The sequence below is a fragment of the Pinus tabuliformis genome, chromosome 4_2 (assembly GCF_031772625.1).
Source record: "Pinus tabuliformis cultivar Carrire ecotype Pingquan chromosome 4_2, CPIR1, whole genome shotgun sequence".
Classification (NCBI taxonomy): Eukaryota; Viridiplantae; Streptophyta; class Pinopsida; order Pinales; family Pinaceae; genus Pinus; species Pinus tabuliformis.
In genome coordinates, this window is record NC_142304.1 from 173555366 (window position 1) to 173569220 (window position 13855).

At 38.9% G+C, this 13855-nt stretch overlaps 1 protein-coding gene across 4 annotated transcripts in view; it reads left to right on the forward strand.

Moving 5' to 3' along the window:
* Positions 1-8862, forward strand: part of LOC149168732 (uncharacterized) — a 391641-nt gene extending 382779 nt beyond the window's left edge. For all 4 annotated transcript variants that reach the window (XM_089428395.1, XM_089428396.1, XM_089428393.1 and 1 more), the window contains exon 12: positions 8773-8862. In XM_089428395.1, coding sequence (XP_089284521.1) covers positions 8773-8847 — 75 coding nt within the window. In that variant the 3' untranslated portion in view covers positions 8848-8862. The remainder of the gene's footprint in view (positions 1-8772) is intronic.
* The last annotated feature ends 4993 nt before the right edge of the window (positions 8863-13855 follow it).

A 13855-nucleotide genomic window follows, 5' to 3' on the forward strand; every position in this document is an offset into this window, starting at 1 on the left:
AAAAGGATTTCATTTTTAATTTTGTACATGTGGCCTTCACCAAATTTCTTTAGAATTCGATCACCTCACTCTTGGTACTCGACCTCCTTGGGAAGAAGATGCACTTGGCCCTGTTAGAAAATTGGAAAGGCAGAAATATTTTCTCTTGTTGATAATTAATTGTGATTTCTTTGAGTTATTATTATCTTTCTTATGTTCTTTTATCTTAGTTCATCAAGCAATTACACCAAAACCAAAACACGAAGATCAAGGACACCAGATGTAGGTGCATAGTCAAGGAAAAACCCCTATATAGGGGAAAACCCAGTCAATAACTTTTCCTTCAGTAGATTCATATGACAGTGAGACAACCAAGACCTTAACCAACAAACCTTCCTCCTCCACAAAGTTAGCCTTTCAATGAGATACAACAACCTTCAATGGTATCTTCTTGTCCTGCAGCTTCAACCCAGAAATTTTGGTCGAGCTTCACCAACAGCTTCAGAATTTCGGCCTCCCCAACAACTGCAAAATTTCAGCCCCTCTAGCAACTTCACAGCTTCATACATGTGGGAAAAAGAAAGAGAGAATTTTGACTTCTTATGCTTGTGAGAGACCTCCTTCTCCTTCGCTATTCTTCTTCCTCTTCTTCCTTGAAATTCACACTTTATGAGGCCCTGGAAGTTGCAGATCGAACTTGTTGTGTGTGAGTGACAAATGAGGTCAAGTTGCTGCCTTTATATAGTGATTCTATTGCCTAGTTTTGGCCGACTTGTCTAGTTTGAGGCCAACTTGGTGGAGGAGGCCTAATTGACCTATTTTAGAATCAAATAGATTTCATTTTTGACAAATAAATCCCAAGAAGGGTTATTTACAATATGACATGGACAAGGACACTTGACATAAACCTTAGAAGTCTTCAATGGAGACTTTGACCTAAAAACAATTGACCCAAGCATGAAACCCATGCTTTAATAAGTCAATTTCTTTAATAATAAAATTTCTTTTTCTTTCTTTTGATAAATAAATTTCATTATAACTTAAGTACAATTATGAAGACTGACACTAGTTACATTCTTCAACACTCCCTCTTAACTAGGGAGGTATTCATAATTACCTATATCTATAGAGTTACATGGATGATCTCCAAAATGAAATACGAAGAGTTCTGGCACATTCAGTGCCTCAGACTAGATACCCAACTAGGGTTATCTATCCGGGTGGGACTCAAATGGACTAAAGTTTTCAGCCAGTCTAGGTACCATCAAGCTTACTAACTAACCATCAACCCAGGGATCTAGGTGCATATCCAAGGTCAAAGCTCCAAGACCAATGCCACCTTCCATCTTCGTGATCTAGATATCAACACACGGGTCATCCAGATGTCCTCCCAAGCATCTGTGTTAATTTTAGATAACAATGGTATGTTCTATGCTTAGCACAATTTACTTCAATGTTCCTTTAGCAACCCAAAAAAAGTGCCAATAATTTCCAGTAGCAATCACATGAACCATTAATCACATTGACAGTAAATGCAAATAGAACATAAAAACAAACGCAGATGACTTCTCTCGCAAAACATGGATCTATTTCTTGAAGAAGAAGGACGAAGTGTTCAAATGGTTCCGCTCTTTCAAAGCCTTGGTCGAAAATCAAACAGGGAAGAAGATCAAAATATTGAGGACCAATCATGGAACTGAATATGAGTCATAAATTCAATGACTATTGTAGAGACGTTGGCATTAAGAGGGAAACCACTATTGCATAATTCCGAGCAAAATGGTGTTGCCGAAAGGAAGAATCAATCAATCATAGAAGCTACCCATGTTATGCTTCATGACCAAGGCCTACCAAGTTCTTATGGGGAGAAGTTGCCAACACCGATGTGTATGTTCAAAATAGTTGACCACATCAAGCATTGGACTTCAAGGCACCTGAAGAAGTTTCACCATTTTCTCATTTTAGAATTTTTGGTTGTCCTGTATATTTTCATGTGCCGGGAGAAAGAAACAAGCTAGATGCAGCTAGGAAGAAAGGAACGTTTGTGGGCTATAATGAAACTTCAAAGGCATATAGAATCTATGTGCCTGGTCAAAGAGAAGTGGAAATAAGTCATGATGTCACTTTCGATGAAGATTCTGCTCTTGGGAAAGTCTGAGATCTTCTTATCCCTAGAAAGGACAATGAATATGCAGGAAGCAGGATGAATCTTCGACAAAAGATCCGATGCCGATGTTGAAGGTCCGATGGATCCCATTGATCCACCTCCTAGTGAGCCCTCTACTTCAAGAAAAATACCTTTGTGGCTCAAAGATACTCTTGAAGATGCTGAGAGACATGTTGCACCAATGGGGACATTTCGTGAAAGCAAGAAGCCAAACAGGTACCAAGGGTACTTAGCTGCTATGAGTACCATAGTTCAATCTAAGCCATGTACATTCGAAGAAGCCATGAAGCACCAAGTTTGGAAGGATGCGATGAACGAGGAATATGAGTCGATCATGAAGAATGATGTCTCGGATGTGGTTCCTAGACCCAAGGACAAGTCAGTGGTCACTTCAAAATGGCTTTACAAAATCAAACATGGAGCTAATGGGAGTGTTGAAAAGTTCAAGGCTGGGTTCGTTGCTCGTGGCTTCTCTCAAAAGGAAGGAGTGGACTATGATGAGATATTTGCACTGGTTGCCCGATATACCACTATCTGTTTAATTAATAGGTTGCCTCCCAAGGATGGAACCTTCACCAAATGGAAGATATTAAAATAATTAATATTTCTAATGGAGTCCCTAAGTCTAAACTTAGGGAAAATAAAATGTTAATGTGAATTAATATAAAACTGAGTTAGAATGGTCCAAAAGTCATGGATCAAGCCAGATCTAATCTTAGCCATTGATTAGGCACTTAATCTCGGTCGTTGATGGACCAACGAGAAAAGTATAAGAAGAGGCTTGAGGGTCAGTTGGAGGACACACTGAGGGAGACCAACCTTCCTTTTCATTTCAAAATGGCTTTGGTGAAGGTTCCATCCTTGGGAGGCAACCTATAATTAAACAGATAGTGGTATATCGGGCAACCAGTGCAAATATCTCATCATAGTCCACTCCTTCCTTTTGAGAGAAGCCACGAGCAACGAACCCAGCCTTGAACTTTTCAACACTCCCATTAGCTCCATGTTTGATTTTGTAAAGCCATTTTGAAGTGACCACTGACTTGTCCTTGGGTCTAGGAACCACATCCTAGACATCATTCTTCATGGTCGACTCATATTCCTTGTTCATCGCATCCTTCCAAACTTGGTGCTTCATGGCTTCTTCGAATGTACATGGTTTAGATTTAACTATGGTACTCATAGCAGCTAAGTACCCTTGGTACCTGTTTGGCTTCATGCTTTCACGAAACGTCCCCCTTGGTGCAACATGTCTCTTAGCGTCTTCAAGAGTATCTTTGAGCCACAAAGGTATTTTTCTTGAAGTAGAGGGCTCACTAGGAGGTGGATCAATGGGATCCATCGGACCTTCAACATCGGGCATCGGATCTTTTGTCGAAGATTCATCCTGCTTTCCTGCATATTCATTGTCCTTTCTAGGGATAAGAAGATCTCAGACTTTCCCAAGAGCAGAATCTTCATCGAAGGTAACATCATGACTTATTTCCACTTCTCTTTGACTAGGCACATAGATTCTATATGCCTTTGAAGTTTCATTATAGCCCACAAACGTTCCTTTCTTCCTAGCTGCATCTAGCTTGTTTCTTTTCTCCCGGCACATGAAAATATACAGGACAACCAAAAATTCTAAAATGAGAAAATGGTGGAAACTTCTTCAGGTGCCTTGAAGTCCAATGCTTGATGTGGTCAACTATTTTGAACATACACATCGGTGTTGGCAACTTCTCCCCATAAGAACTTTGGTAGGCCTTGGTCATGAAGCATAACATGGGTAGCTTCTATGATTGATTGATTCTTCCTTTCGGCAACACCATTTTGCTCGGGAATATATGCAATAGTGGTTTCCCTCTTAATGCCAACGTCTCTACAATAGTCATTGAATTTATGACTCATATTCAGTTCCATGATTGGTCCTCAATATTTTGATCTTCTTCCCTGTTTGATTTTCGACCAAGGCTTTGAAAGAGCGGAACCATTTGAACACTTCGTCCTTCTTCTTCAAGAAATAGATCCATGTTTTGCGAGAGAAGTCATCCACAAATTTTTTATAGTACAAATATCTTCCGAAAGATTGGGGATGAACTTACTTTCCGTGTTGCAACTTCAAGGCAAGGGCTATGACATCTACTTCATCAAGGAGAAGCTATACGTCAAACAACCAAGCTGGAAAAATAAAGTGTAGATCGGGATCAAAAGTAACAGATTGTACAGATTACAACTAGAATCACCAATGGCACTAATAGGCAATCATGGAGACAAGGACTTGAACGAACTATGGCACAGAAGAATGTGACATTTGCACCATGGGGCTCTAGGAATTCTCAAGAGCACTATAACAGGAGTTCCGGATCTTAGTATGGAACGAGATGATGTATGCAAAGGATTTGCTCTAGGAAAGTATGCCAAGGCAACATTTCCTAGGAGTAAACACAGGGCCAAGAGTGTACTAGGATTGATACACTCAGATATCTGCAGACCTATGTCCACCAAAGCTCTTAGTGGTGCCAAGTATTTCCTTACCTTCATTGATGACCACTCAAGGAAAACTTGGATTTATTTTTAGAAAGCCAAGGATGAGGTTTTCTGTCAATTCAAAGAGTTCAAGGCTCTGGTGGAGAATTTGACTGGGAAGAAAATAAAATTTTTCCGCTCAGATAATGGAGGAGAGTATGTCGATAAGGAATTCATTGATTTTTGCGCTAAGGAGGGCATCAGAAGAGAGTGAAAAACTCCGTACAATCCGGAGTAGTAGATAGGAAGAACAGGACTATTGTAGAAGCAGCTAAGGCCATGATGTATGATCCAGATATGCCAAAATTCCTGTGGGCAGAAGCATGCAACACAACTGTCTATGTTCAGAACAGGACTCATCGGGCATTGGGCAAGATTACTCCAGAGAAAGTTTTCACAAGGAAGACGCCTGAAGTCAGTCATTTCAGGATATTGGGGAGTTTAGCATATTGCCGCTTGCCTAAGGAAAAAGCTGGATCAAACTGCGGAAAAGGGATATCTAGTGGGATATAGCAAGAACGCTAAGGCATACAGAATCTATATTCTAGGGAGTAGGAAGGTAGTGGTTCGACGAGATGTAAAGTTCATGGAGGACAGGGCTTTCAAAAAATCTCGTGAGATGCCTTTCGAGGAGTAGTCAAAAGAAGAGCCATTGGTTAAACCTCTTCAACCAACAAAAGTAAAGAATTCTTCCCCAAATCAGGAAGATTCACAGGATGAGGAAGAGCTAACAGAGGCACCTGCTGGCAAAGGAAGAACTGGTAAGGAACTTCGTCACATTCTGCGAGATGCAGAGGACTTCATCGGTGTGGCAAGAAATAATAAGAGGGAAAGAAAACAACCAGATAGATATCAGGCATTAGTAGCTCAGGATGGGGAGCCTGCCAGTTTCCAAGAGGCAGCTCAACATCAAGTTTGGCTAGATGCGATGGTAGAGGAGTACAACTCCATAATGGTGAACGATGTCTGGGAGGTAGTACCAAGGCCTCAAGGCAGATCAATAGTAGGTTCGAGATGGATCTACAAGATCAAATATGCTGCAGATGACAATGTTGAGAAATACAAGGCCAGGTTTGTGGCTAAAGGGTATGCTCAAAAGGAAGGAATTGACTACGAAGAGATCATCGCTCTGGTAGCTAGCTATACATCTATTAGGACCGTGATATCTCTTGTAGCTCAGATGGGGTGGGAGATTCATCAGATGGATGTCAAAACGGCTTTTCTGAAAGGGGTAATAGAAGAAGAGGTATACATTGAACAACCAGAGGGATTTGAGACACATGAGAAGAAGTCTCATGTATGCAGATTGAAGAAAGCCTTGTATGGGCTGAAACAGACACCTAGAGCATGGTATGGTCGAATTGATGGCTACCTGTAGAAGATGGGATTTGTTAAGAGTGATGCGGATCCAAATCTTTACTATATGATTATAGAGAATGAGCCACTAATCTTAGTATTGTATGTGGATGATCTCTTTCTGACAGGATCATTCAAGCTCAATGGGGACTGCAAGAAGAATCTAGCCACAAAATTCGATGTGAAGGATTTGGAACTAATGCATTACTTCCTATGGTTAGAAGTTTGGCAGCAGAAGGGAGAGATCTTCCTTGGTTAAGGGAGGTATGCTACAAAAATCTTGAAAAGATTCAGGGTGGAGGAATGTAGACCAATGGCTACTCCAATGATCGCCAACTGGAAGAAGATTGATTATATCATAAGAAAAGGATGTTGATCCCACCATATATAGGCAGCTCATAGGGTCCTTGATGTATCTGGTCAATACCAGGCCAAACATTGGCTACGCTGTCAACACCCTCAGTCAGTTCATGGTGGAACTGAAGAGGACGCACTGGGCAACAACCAAACACATTCTCAGGTATTTACAGGGAACAGTCGATTATGGACTCTTGTACACCAGGGGTAAGGATATCAGATTGAGTGGATTTACTGTGCAAATTCAGCAGGAAGTTTAGTGGATCGAAAAAGTACCTCTGGGTACTGTTTCAACATTAGATCAGGAATGACTTCCTGGTGTAATAGGAAACAAAGGTACGTGGCTCTGAGCTCATCTGAGGCAGAATATATGGCGGCGAGCACAACTTCGTGTGAGGCCATATGGCTTAGAAAACTGCTTGTGAACCTATTCAAAGGAAAATGGAGGCGACCGGGATCATGTGCGATAATAAGAGTTGCATCAAGCTCTCTAAGAACCCAGTGTTTCATGATCGGTCAAAGCATATTGATATCCGATGTCACTTTGTCAGACACTGTATCCAATGAGGAGCTGTTCAGTTGAGCTACACTCCTACAGGAGAACAGGTGGCAGACATACTCACCAAGGCCCTTGGAAGGACAAAGTTTGATTACTTCAGGGAAAAGATGGGGATGATAAAGAACCTGTTTTAGTAATAGAAATGGGGGTGATAGCAACACGGATGCAGAGGGAGTTGTAGTGTGGATGCAGTGTTGGGAGAAAATGACCACCAACAACAAAGATGCAGAGGGAGTTGTCGTACAGATGCAACAATGGCAGTAGCAGACCCATGGGCAGTAGTACAGGATGCAGCAGTGCAGAGGATGTTGGGCAGGGAGGCTTAGGATCAGCACAGGGAATGATGCCAAATGATTAGGGCGATTCTCAGTGTGGAGTATTCCTAGAGCACAGTCCTCGCTAAGAGGGAGTGTTGATTTGGGGTAGCATCAGATGTGCTCTATCCACAAAAATTGGCGGAGAGGCTAAAGCACATGAGATCTCCAAGACCCAGAAATGGTTTGGGCAGAATCTAACCAGTTTGGAAGATATTAAAATAATTAATATTTCTAATGGAGTCCCTAAGTCTAAACTTAGGGAAAATAAAATGTTAATGTGAATTAATATAAAACTGAGTTAGAATGGTCCAAAAGTCATGGATCAAGCCAGATCTAATCTTAGCCATTGATTAGGGACTTAATCTCGGTCGTTGATGGACCAACGAGAAAAGTATAAGAAGAGGCTTGAGGGTCAGTTGGAGGACACACTGAGGGAGACCAATCAATTCAATTTCTAGAGTGGGGTTAGCTGAGAAATTCGAACTAGTGGTCTGGAGAGTAGCAGGATGCAGCAAGTACGGAGCAGAGTGTAGTACCCATGTTTCGAATTACAGCAAACATATAAATTACTCATAAAATTGGAAAACAATAATGCATAAAACTGTAATCTGCACATACCTGAACTGCTAGCTGATTTCCGATTCTGCTACTGAACTGGCGATCCCGCTGCTGGTGATGCCGTCGCTGTTTTGACCCAATTTCGAGATGGCCAATACCACCCAACCAGACAGAGCAACCTGGTTACTCAATCCAGAGAGGCTCTCTGTCTCCACAGAGGCTCTCTGTCCCTCCGTGCCCAGAACTCAGATCACTTAAAGCTCTTCCTCAGATAAGTCCCTTCTCGGGTTTCCTGCTGATGAATCTATGCTTCTCTGGTTTTTCCCCCCTTCTCCCAGTTCAGGCCTCTGCTATTTATTCACTGGCCTGGCAGTCGCCGCCCTCCCACTTGCAGCCACCGCCTTCCACGCATTGAAGGCTCTCAGATATTTCTCACTGTCCTCTGCGCTCTGCAATAAGTATTCAGCTGCTTCGGGAGCGTCTTTATTAATGGACTATGATGGTTCATAGGTAGGTTATCGCATAGCAATTTCATGGATCTATTTATTAACCTTATAGCATATAAAATTTTTATATATCTGCAAAGTTTTAATTTATATACTTTATACATTCTTATATATAAAGTTTTATTTATACTTTATAACATTATATATAAAGTTTCATTTCTACTTATAACATTTTACTTTATACAAAGTTATATATACATACTTTATAACATTTTACTTTATACAAAGTTATATATATTTATATACTTTATAAAATTCAAATACATATTTTGTAATTTAATATATATATATATATTATAAGGTTAAATTATATATTTTATAAAATTTAAACTTATATATGTTTTAAATTTAAATTGTATATATAAACTTAACATACTTATAGTTTAAATTTCTTCATAATTGGTTTTATTATAAAGTTTAAAACTTTATAAAATGGATTAATTTCGCTGGGTTGTTACACAGAGAGTCAGGATCAGCAACAGAAGACTAGCACAAAGGCAGGAGAGGCAAACGCGGGGCCTTTCAGGCAGACGCTGAGGCAGCAGGAGACTACGCAGTCACTAGAGGGCCTGCGTGGGTGATGCAAAGAGGCGCAGGGCTGACGCAGAGTGTTTGGGAGCTACGCAGAGGTCAAGCAGGTTGACGTTGGGACTAGGAGAAGTGCTGGAGATATTTTCTCTCTATTGGGTAAGCCAGTTTGGCACCCGGTTGTACTGAAGAATTGCTGAATAATAAAATCCTCCCTTATTGCACTGGTTTTCCCACATTGGGTTTTTTCGGGGACTGTTGTCCAAAATATCTATGTCAATGTGTTGATTCTTGTGCATGTGTTTGTTTCTATATTATGGTGTGATATCTGCAGCAGAATTTATTTTAATGTTTATTGAAGGAATTTCATAAATAACTTATTGAAAATAAGTAGGAAAATTAAATCAGATGTTGCAGTGATAGAATTTTCACACTTGAGTATTTAGCAAGCCTTCCTAACACAAAAATTATAAAAGGTTATTAGCATATAATCCAAATACATCTTGATAACAGAGGAAACCAAATATGAAACAAAGAAGACAATACTTATCTTTTGGTAAATTGGTGGAGGCTCCCTCTTAATCCAATCTTGAGGGAAACCTACAACTTATCAAAATAATTAAAAAATGTTCTAACAAGACATGTTAGACCTACAAGTTTTAGAAATCAAAACATAAAGGAAAACAATGCAAAACTTAGAATTGAAAGATATGTAAGGGATAGAGTCCCTAAGAGTCCCTAGCAAATAAGTCTTTGACTTTGGATTCTTCCATCTTGTTCTTCTTTGGTGGAGCTTCATTAGCAACATTTGCATGTTCCCTTTCTCTCTTCTTATTTCTTGAATTCTTAGGACAATGACTCTTGTAATGATCCATCTTGTGGAAATTGTAACATTCAACTTTGGATAGGTCAGTTATCTTCTTTGGTCCTTTGTACTTCTTGAGGGTTCCCTTCTTCTTGTGATGAACATAATAAGCATTCGAGGTGTTTTCTTCTTCATCCTCCTTTTTTTTGTTTACCATTGCTATTTTGACTTCTACTTGACTACATGCATTCCGCATTTGTTCAAATGTTGGAGTATCCTTCCAACTATTAAGTCCTGATGCAAAAGCACTCCAAGATTTAGGTAGTCCTAGAAAGGCAGTAATTACGAGCTCCTTTCCAGGACAACTTCATCTATTGCTTAGATTTCATCCCTGATTCTAGATATCGTTATAAAGTATGATGAAACAATATCATCATTTATCATCTTAACAATTCTTAGCTCATTCTTGAGGCTTGCTATTTGACCAATGTTCTTGATTGTGAATAACTTGGAGAGAGCCTCATACATTTTTTGAGCAGAATTTATGTTGGATATGTATGGAATTAGGTTATCCTTAACTCCATCCACTATTAGGTTCATAGCCACAATTTTGATTTCTTTAAACTTTGCTTTCTCTACATCACTTTATTCATTAGAAGGCTTCCTGATTTTTCCTCGAATGAGATACAAAACTTTGCTCTTTTCGAGAATGAGGTCTATCCTCTTTTTCCATGGCCAGTAGTTGGACACTCCTAGTTTGTTTTCTCTCTTCATTGAGTTTTTCATGGTTCCTATAGATAGTAGGCTTGTCTCTTTATATGATCTCTTTAATGATCTTCCTTCAATCTCCTTTTTCCTTCAATAGATCTTCATGCTGCCTTTCTCTTCTTTTTCACCTTAGCTCTGATACCATGTTAGAAAATCAGAAAGGCAAAAAGATTTTCTCTTGTTGATAATTACTTGTGATTTATGAGTTATTATTATCTTTCTTATGTTCTTCTTTTATCTTAGTTCATCAAACAATTACCAAAAGCAAAACACGAAGATCAAGGAAACCAGATGTAGGTGCATAGCTAGGTAAAACCCTTATATAGGGGAAAATCCAATCAAGAATTCTTTGTTCAATAGATTCATATGACAATGACACAACCAAGACCTTAACCAATGGATCTTCCTCCTCAACCAAGTCATCCTTTCAATGAGATACAACGACCTTCAATGGTCTCTTCTTGTCCAACAGCTTCAACCCAGAAATTTCAGCCCAGCTTCACCAACAACTTCAGAATTTCAGCCTCCCCAGCAACCGCAAATTTCGTGCCCTCCAGCGACTTCGCACGTGTGAGAAAAAAAAGAGAGAGAATTTTCACTTCTAATACTTGTGAGAGACCTCCTTCTCCTTCGTTATTCTTCTTCCTGATCTTCCTTGAAATTCACACTTTTTCTGGCCCCAAAAGTTGCAGATCGAACTTGTTATGTGTGAGTGACAAATGAGGTCAAGTTGTTGCCTTTATATAGTGATTTTGCTACCCACTTTAGGCCGACTTGTTTAGTTTGAGGCCAACTTGGTGGAGGAGGCCTAATTGACCTATTTTACAATAAAATAAATTTATTTTTTGACAAATAAATCCCAAGAAGGGTTCTTTACAATACGACATGGACAAGGACACTTGACATAAACCTTAGAGGTCTTCAATGGAGACTTTGACCTAAAAACAATTGACCCAAGCATAAAACCCATGCTTTAATAAGTCAATTTCTTTAATAATAAAATTTCTTTTTGTTTTTTTTGATAAATACATTTCATTATGACATAAGTACAATTATGAAGACCGACACTAGTTACATTCTTCAGCAGGCCTGTGGAGACTATGAAGCCATGCAATTAAACTAAATTACCAGATTGGAGCCTCCTGCAAACAACTATGATTAAATCTTCAGAAAATGAAACAAGCAAACCAAATCCAACTAGGGTGGTAGATAGTGTCCACCGAAGAAGGAAGAGAAGTAGCTAGGGTGGCAAGAGATCCATCGAAACTAGAGAGATTTCTTCTTGAAACCCTCAAGATAGAAACTCAGTTGAGTCTCTCTCCAATAACAAGAAGATATGATAGAATAGAATGATTAACAAATCAGTCCACCCTCCTTTTATAATTTCCATTTGAGCCTCCCTTGCTTCTAGATTTCCCCCTTTTTAATATTATTTTATTGGTGGGGCCCATTCTCCTCTTTTGCCACCATTTTTAATAAAATAATATTTGCTACGTTTTCCAAATAAAATAATATTTTGCCTCCATTTTCCAATAAAATAATATTTTCCCTCTTTTATCAAAATTGGGCAAATTTCTTAGTAACTTTTGCACTCAAAATCAGGGATATTACAATTTTGCATTTATTCAAGGAAGTAGGATTTCACATTTATAATAGCTAGTTGGAATCCTCCTATGGAAAATAATATTTTACTAGTCATCCACATTGTATTGTCCCCAACTTTTGGTTTTCCTTGTGGTGAGATTAGGAGGGATTTCTAGAGCTTATGTTAGCCAAGTCACAGGGGTAGGATTGCATTATTGGTGGGCTGGAAGGTTTTTGAGGATTTTTATGGGGGTCGACTAGGATTGCTTGCCATTTTTCATCATCATGATCAGTTCCGCACAGTTCGAACTTGGTTCCACTACATTTTGTCGATTTCTGTAAAATGGAGTTATTAACAGAGATATTTTAATTAATTATGCTTAAGGTGTTGTTTCGGGTTGATTACTTGGAGAAACACCTTAGTGTAATAGCTCATTGGAATTGGGATGAAAAATCTACAAGAAAGGATGATGAAAAGAGGCTTTGGGAGGTCGGTGTGATCATGGTGGTAGCTTAAGCATTTTCTAGACAGAAAAATGACTTTAATTAGTAATAAAATGTCACTTATTAAATAAAAGGAGAATTATTTTTTAATCTAGGGGGTAAATAAAAATGGGCAAAAGTCACTTGGAAAATAGGAGGAAAATGCATTAAGTGGCTTATCAATAAAATAATAGAAAGGAGATTTGTAGAAGATTGGAGAACATCTAGCAAAAAAGCATAAGAGGGGAGAGAAGGGCATTTCTTATTCATTTTGGTTTATGATTATTTCTTGTGATTGGTTTGGAGCTCAGGCAAGTTTCCTCTCGAGGGTTTCAGGTGAGATTCTCAAGCTAGTTTCAGTGGACATTGCTAACCACCCTAGCTTATATTCAGTCGATTTCAGTGGTCATCCATTGCCACCCTAGTTGGCATTTCAGGGAAATTATTCAGATTTCCCATTTGTGCTTGAGATTGCATATGATTCTTGTGGCAATTCTTAAGGGCTGAATTGATATTATTTACAGAAGATTGAGTTGTTGTTGCCGGGTCAAAATTTCAAACGGTCGAGTTCATTGACGCATTGGGATGAATTGCTAAAGTCATATTATTATGGCTAGGGCCATATCGATATTCATCTACCAAGTTTATATTGTTGATCATTTGTCGGAGATCATATTATTATTGTTGGGGTTGAGTTGATATTCATCTACTAGAGAGTATACTGTTGATCATTTGCCACAAATAATATTATTATTGTTGGGGCCGAGTTGGTATTAATCTGTCGGAGATTATATTGTTGTTCATTTTCCAGAGATAATATTATTATTGTTGGGGTCGAGTTGATATTCATCTGCTAGAGATTATATTGTTGTTCATTTGTCGAAGATCAAACTGTTGTTGTTGGGGTCGAATCATTATTTATTTGCTAGAGAACAGATCTTGATTGATGGGGTTGAATTGTTTGGGTATTTGGAGGCCAAATTACTACATTCATTGGAGGTCGAGTTTCTAGTGCAAAAGGAGGGACGGATTTGTCACTTTGCTTGCTCACATATTTATCGAAGATTAATTTAATTGTTGGAGGCCGAAATCATTATTTGAGGGGCCGAGTTCACCAAGAAGACGAGATTATTTTTTGAAGTGTCGAGTTGTTCAGGAGGGTCAAGTTCACATATCTACCAGGTTGTGTTTTCTTGAGGTCCAAGTCCATTTTCTACGGGTTTGTATCATCTTTTCAGAGGGCTGAGTTGGTCTATGTAGTTGTTAAGGCTATATCACGATTCACAGGTTTCCAAATTCTCATTTGCATGTAAACCCTCCAATTGAGTTAATAAAATTATTGGTTGTGCTCTTGAAATTTTTTTGCTATTTTTGTTT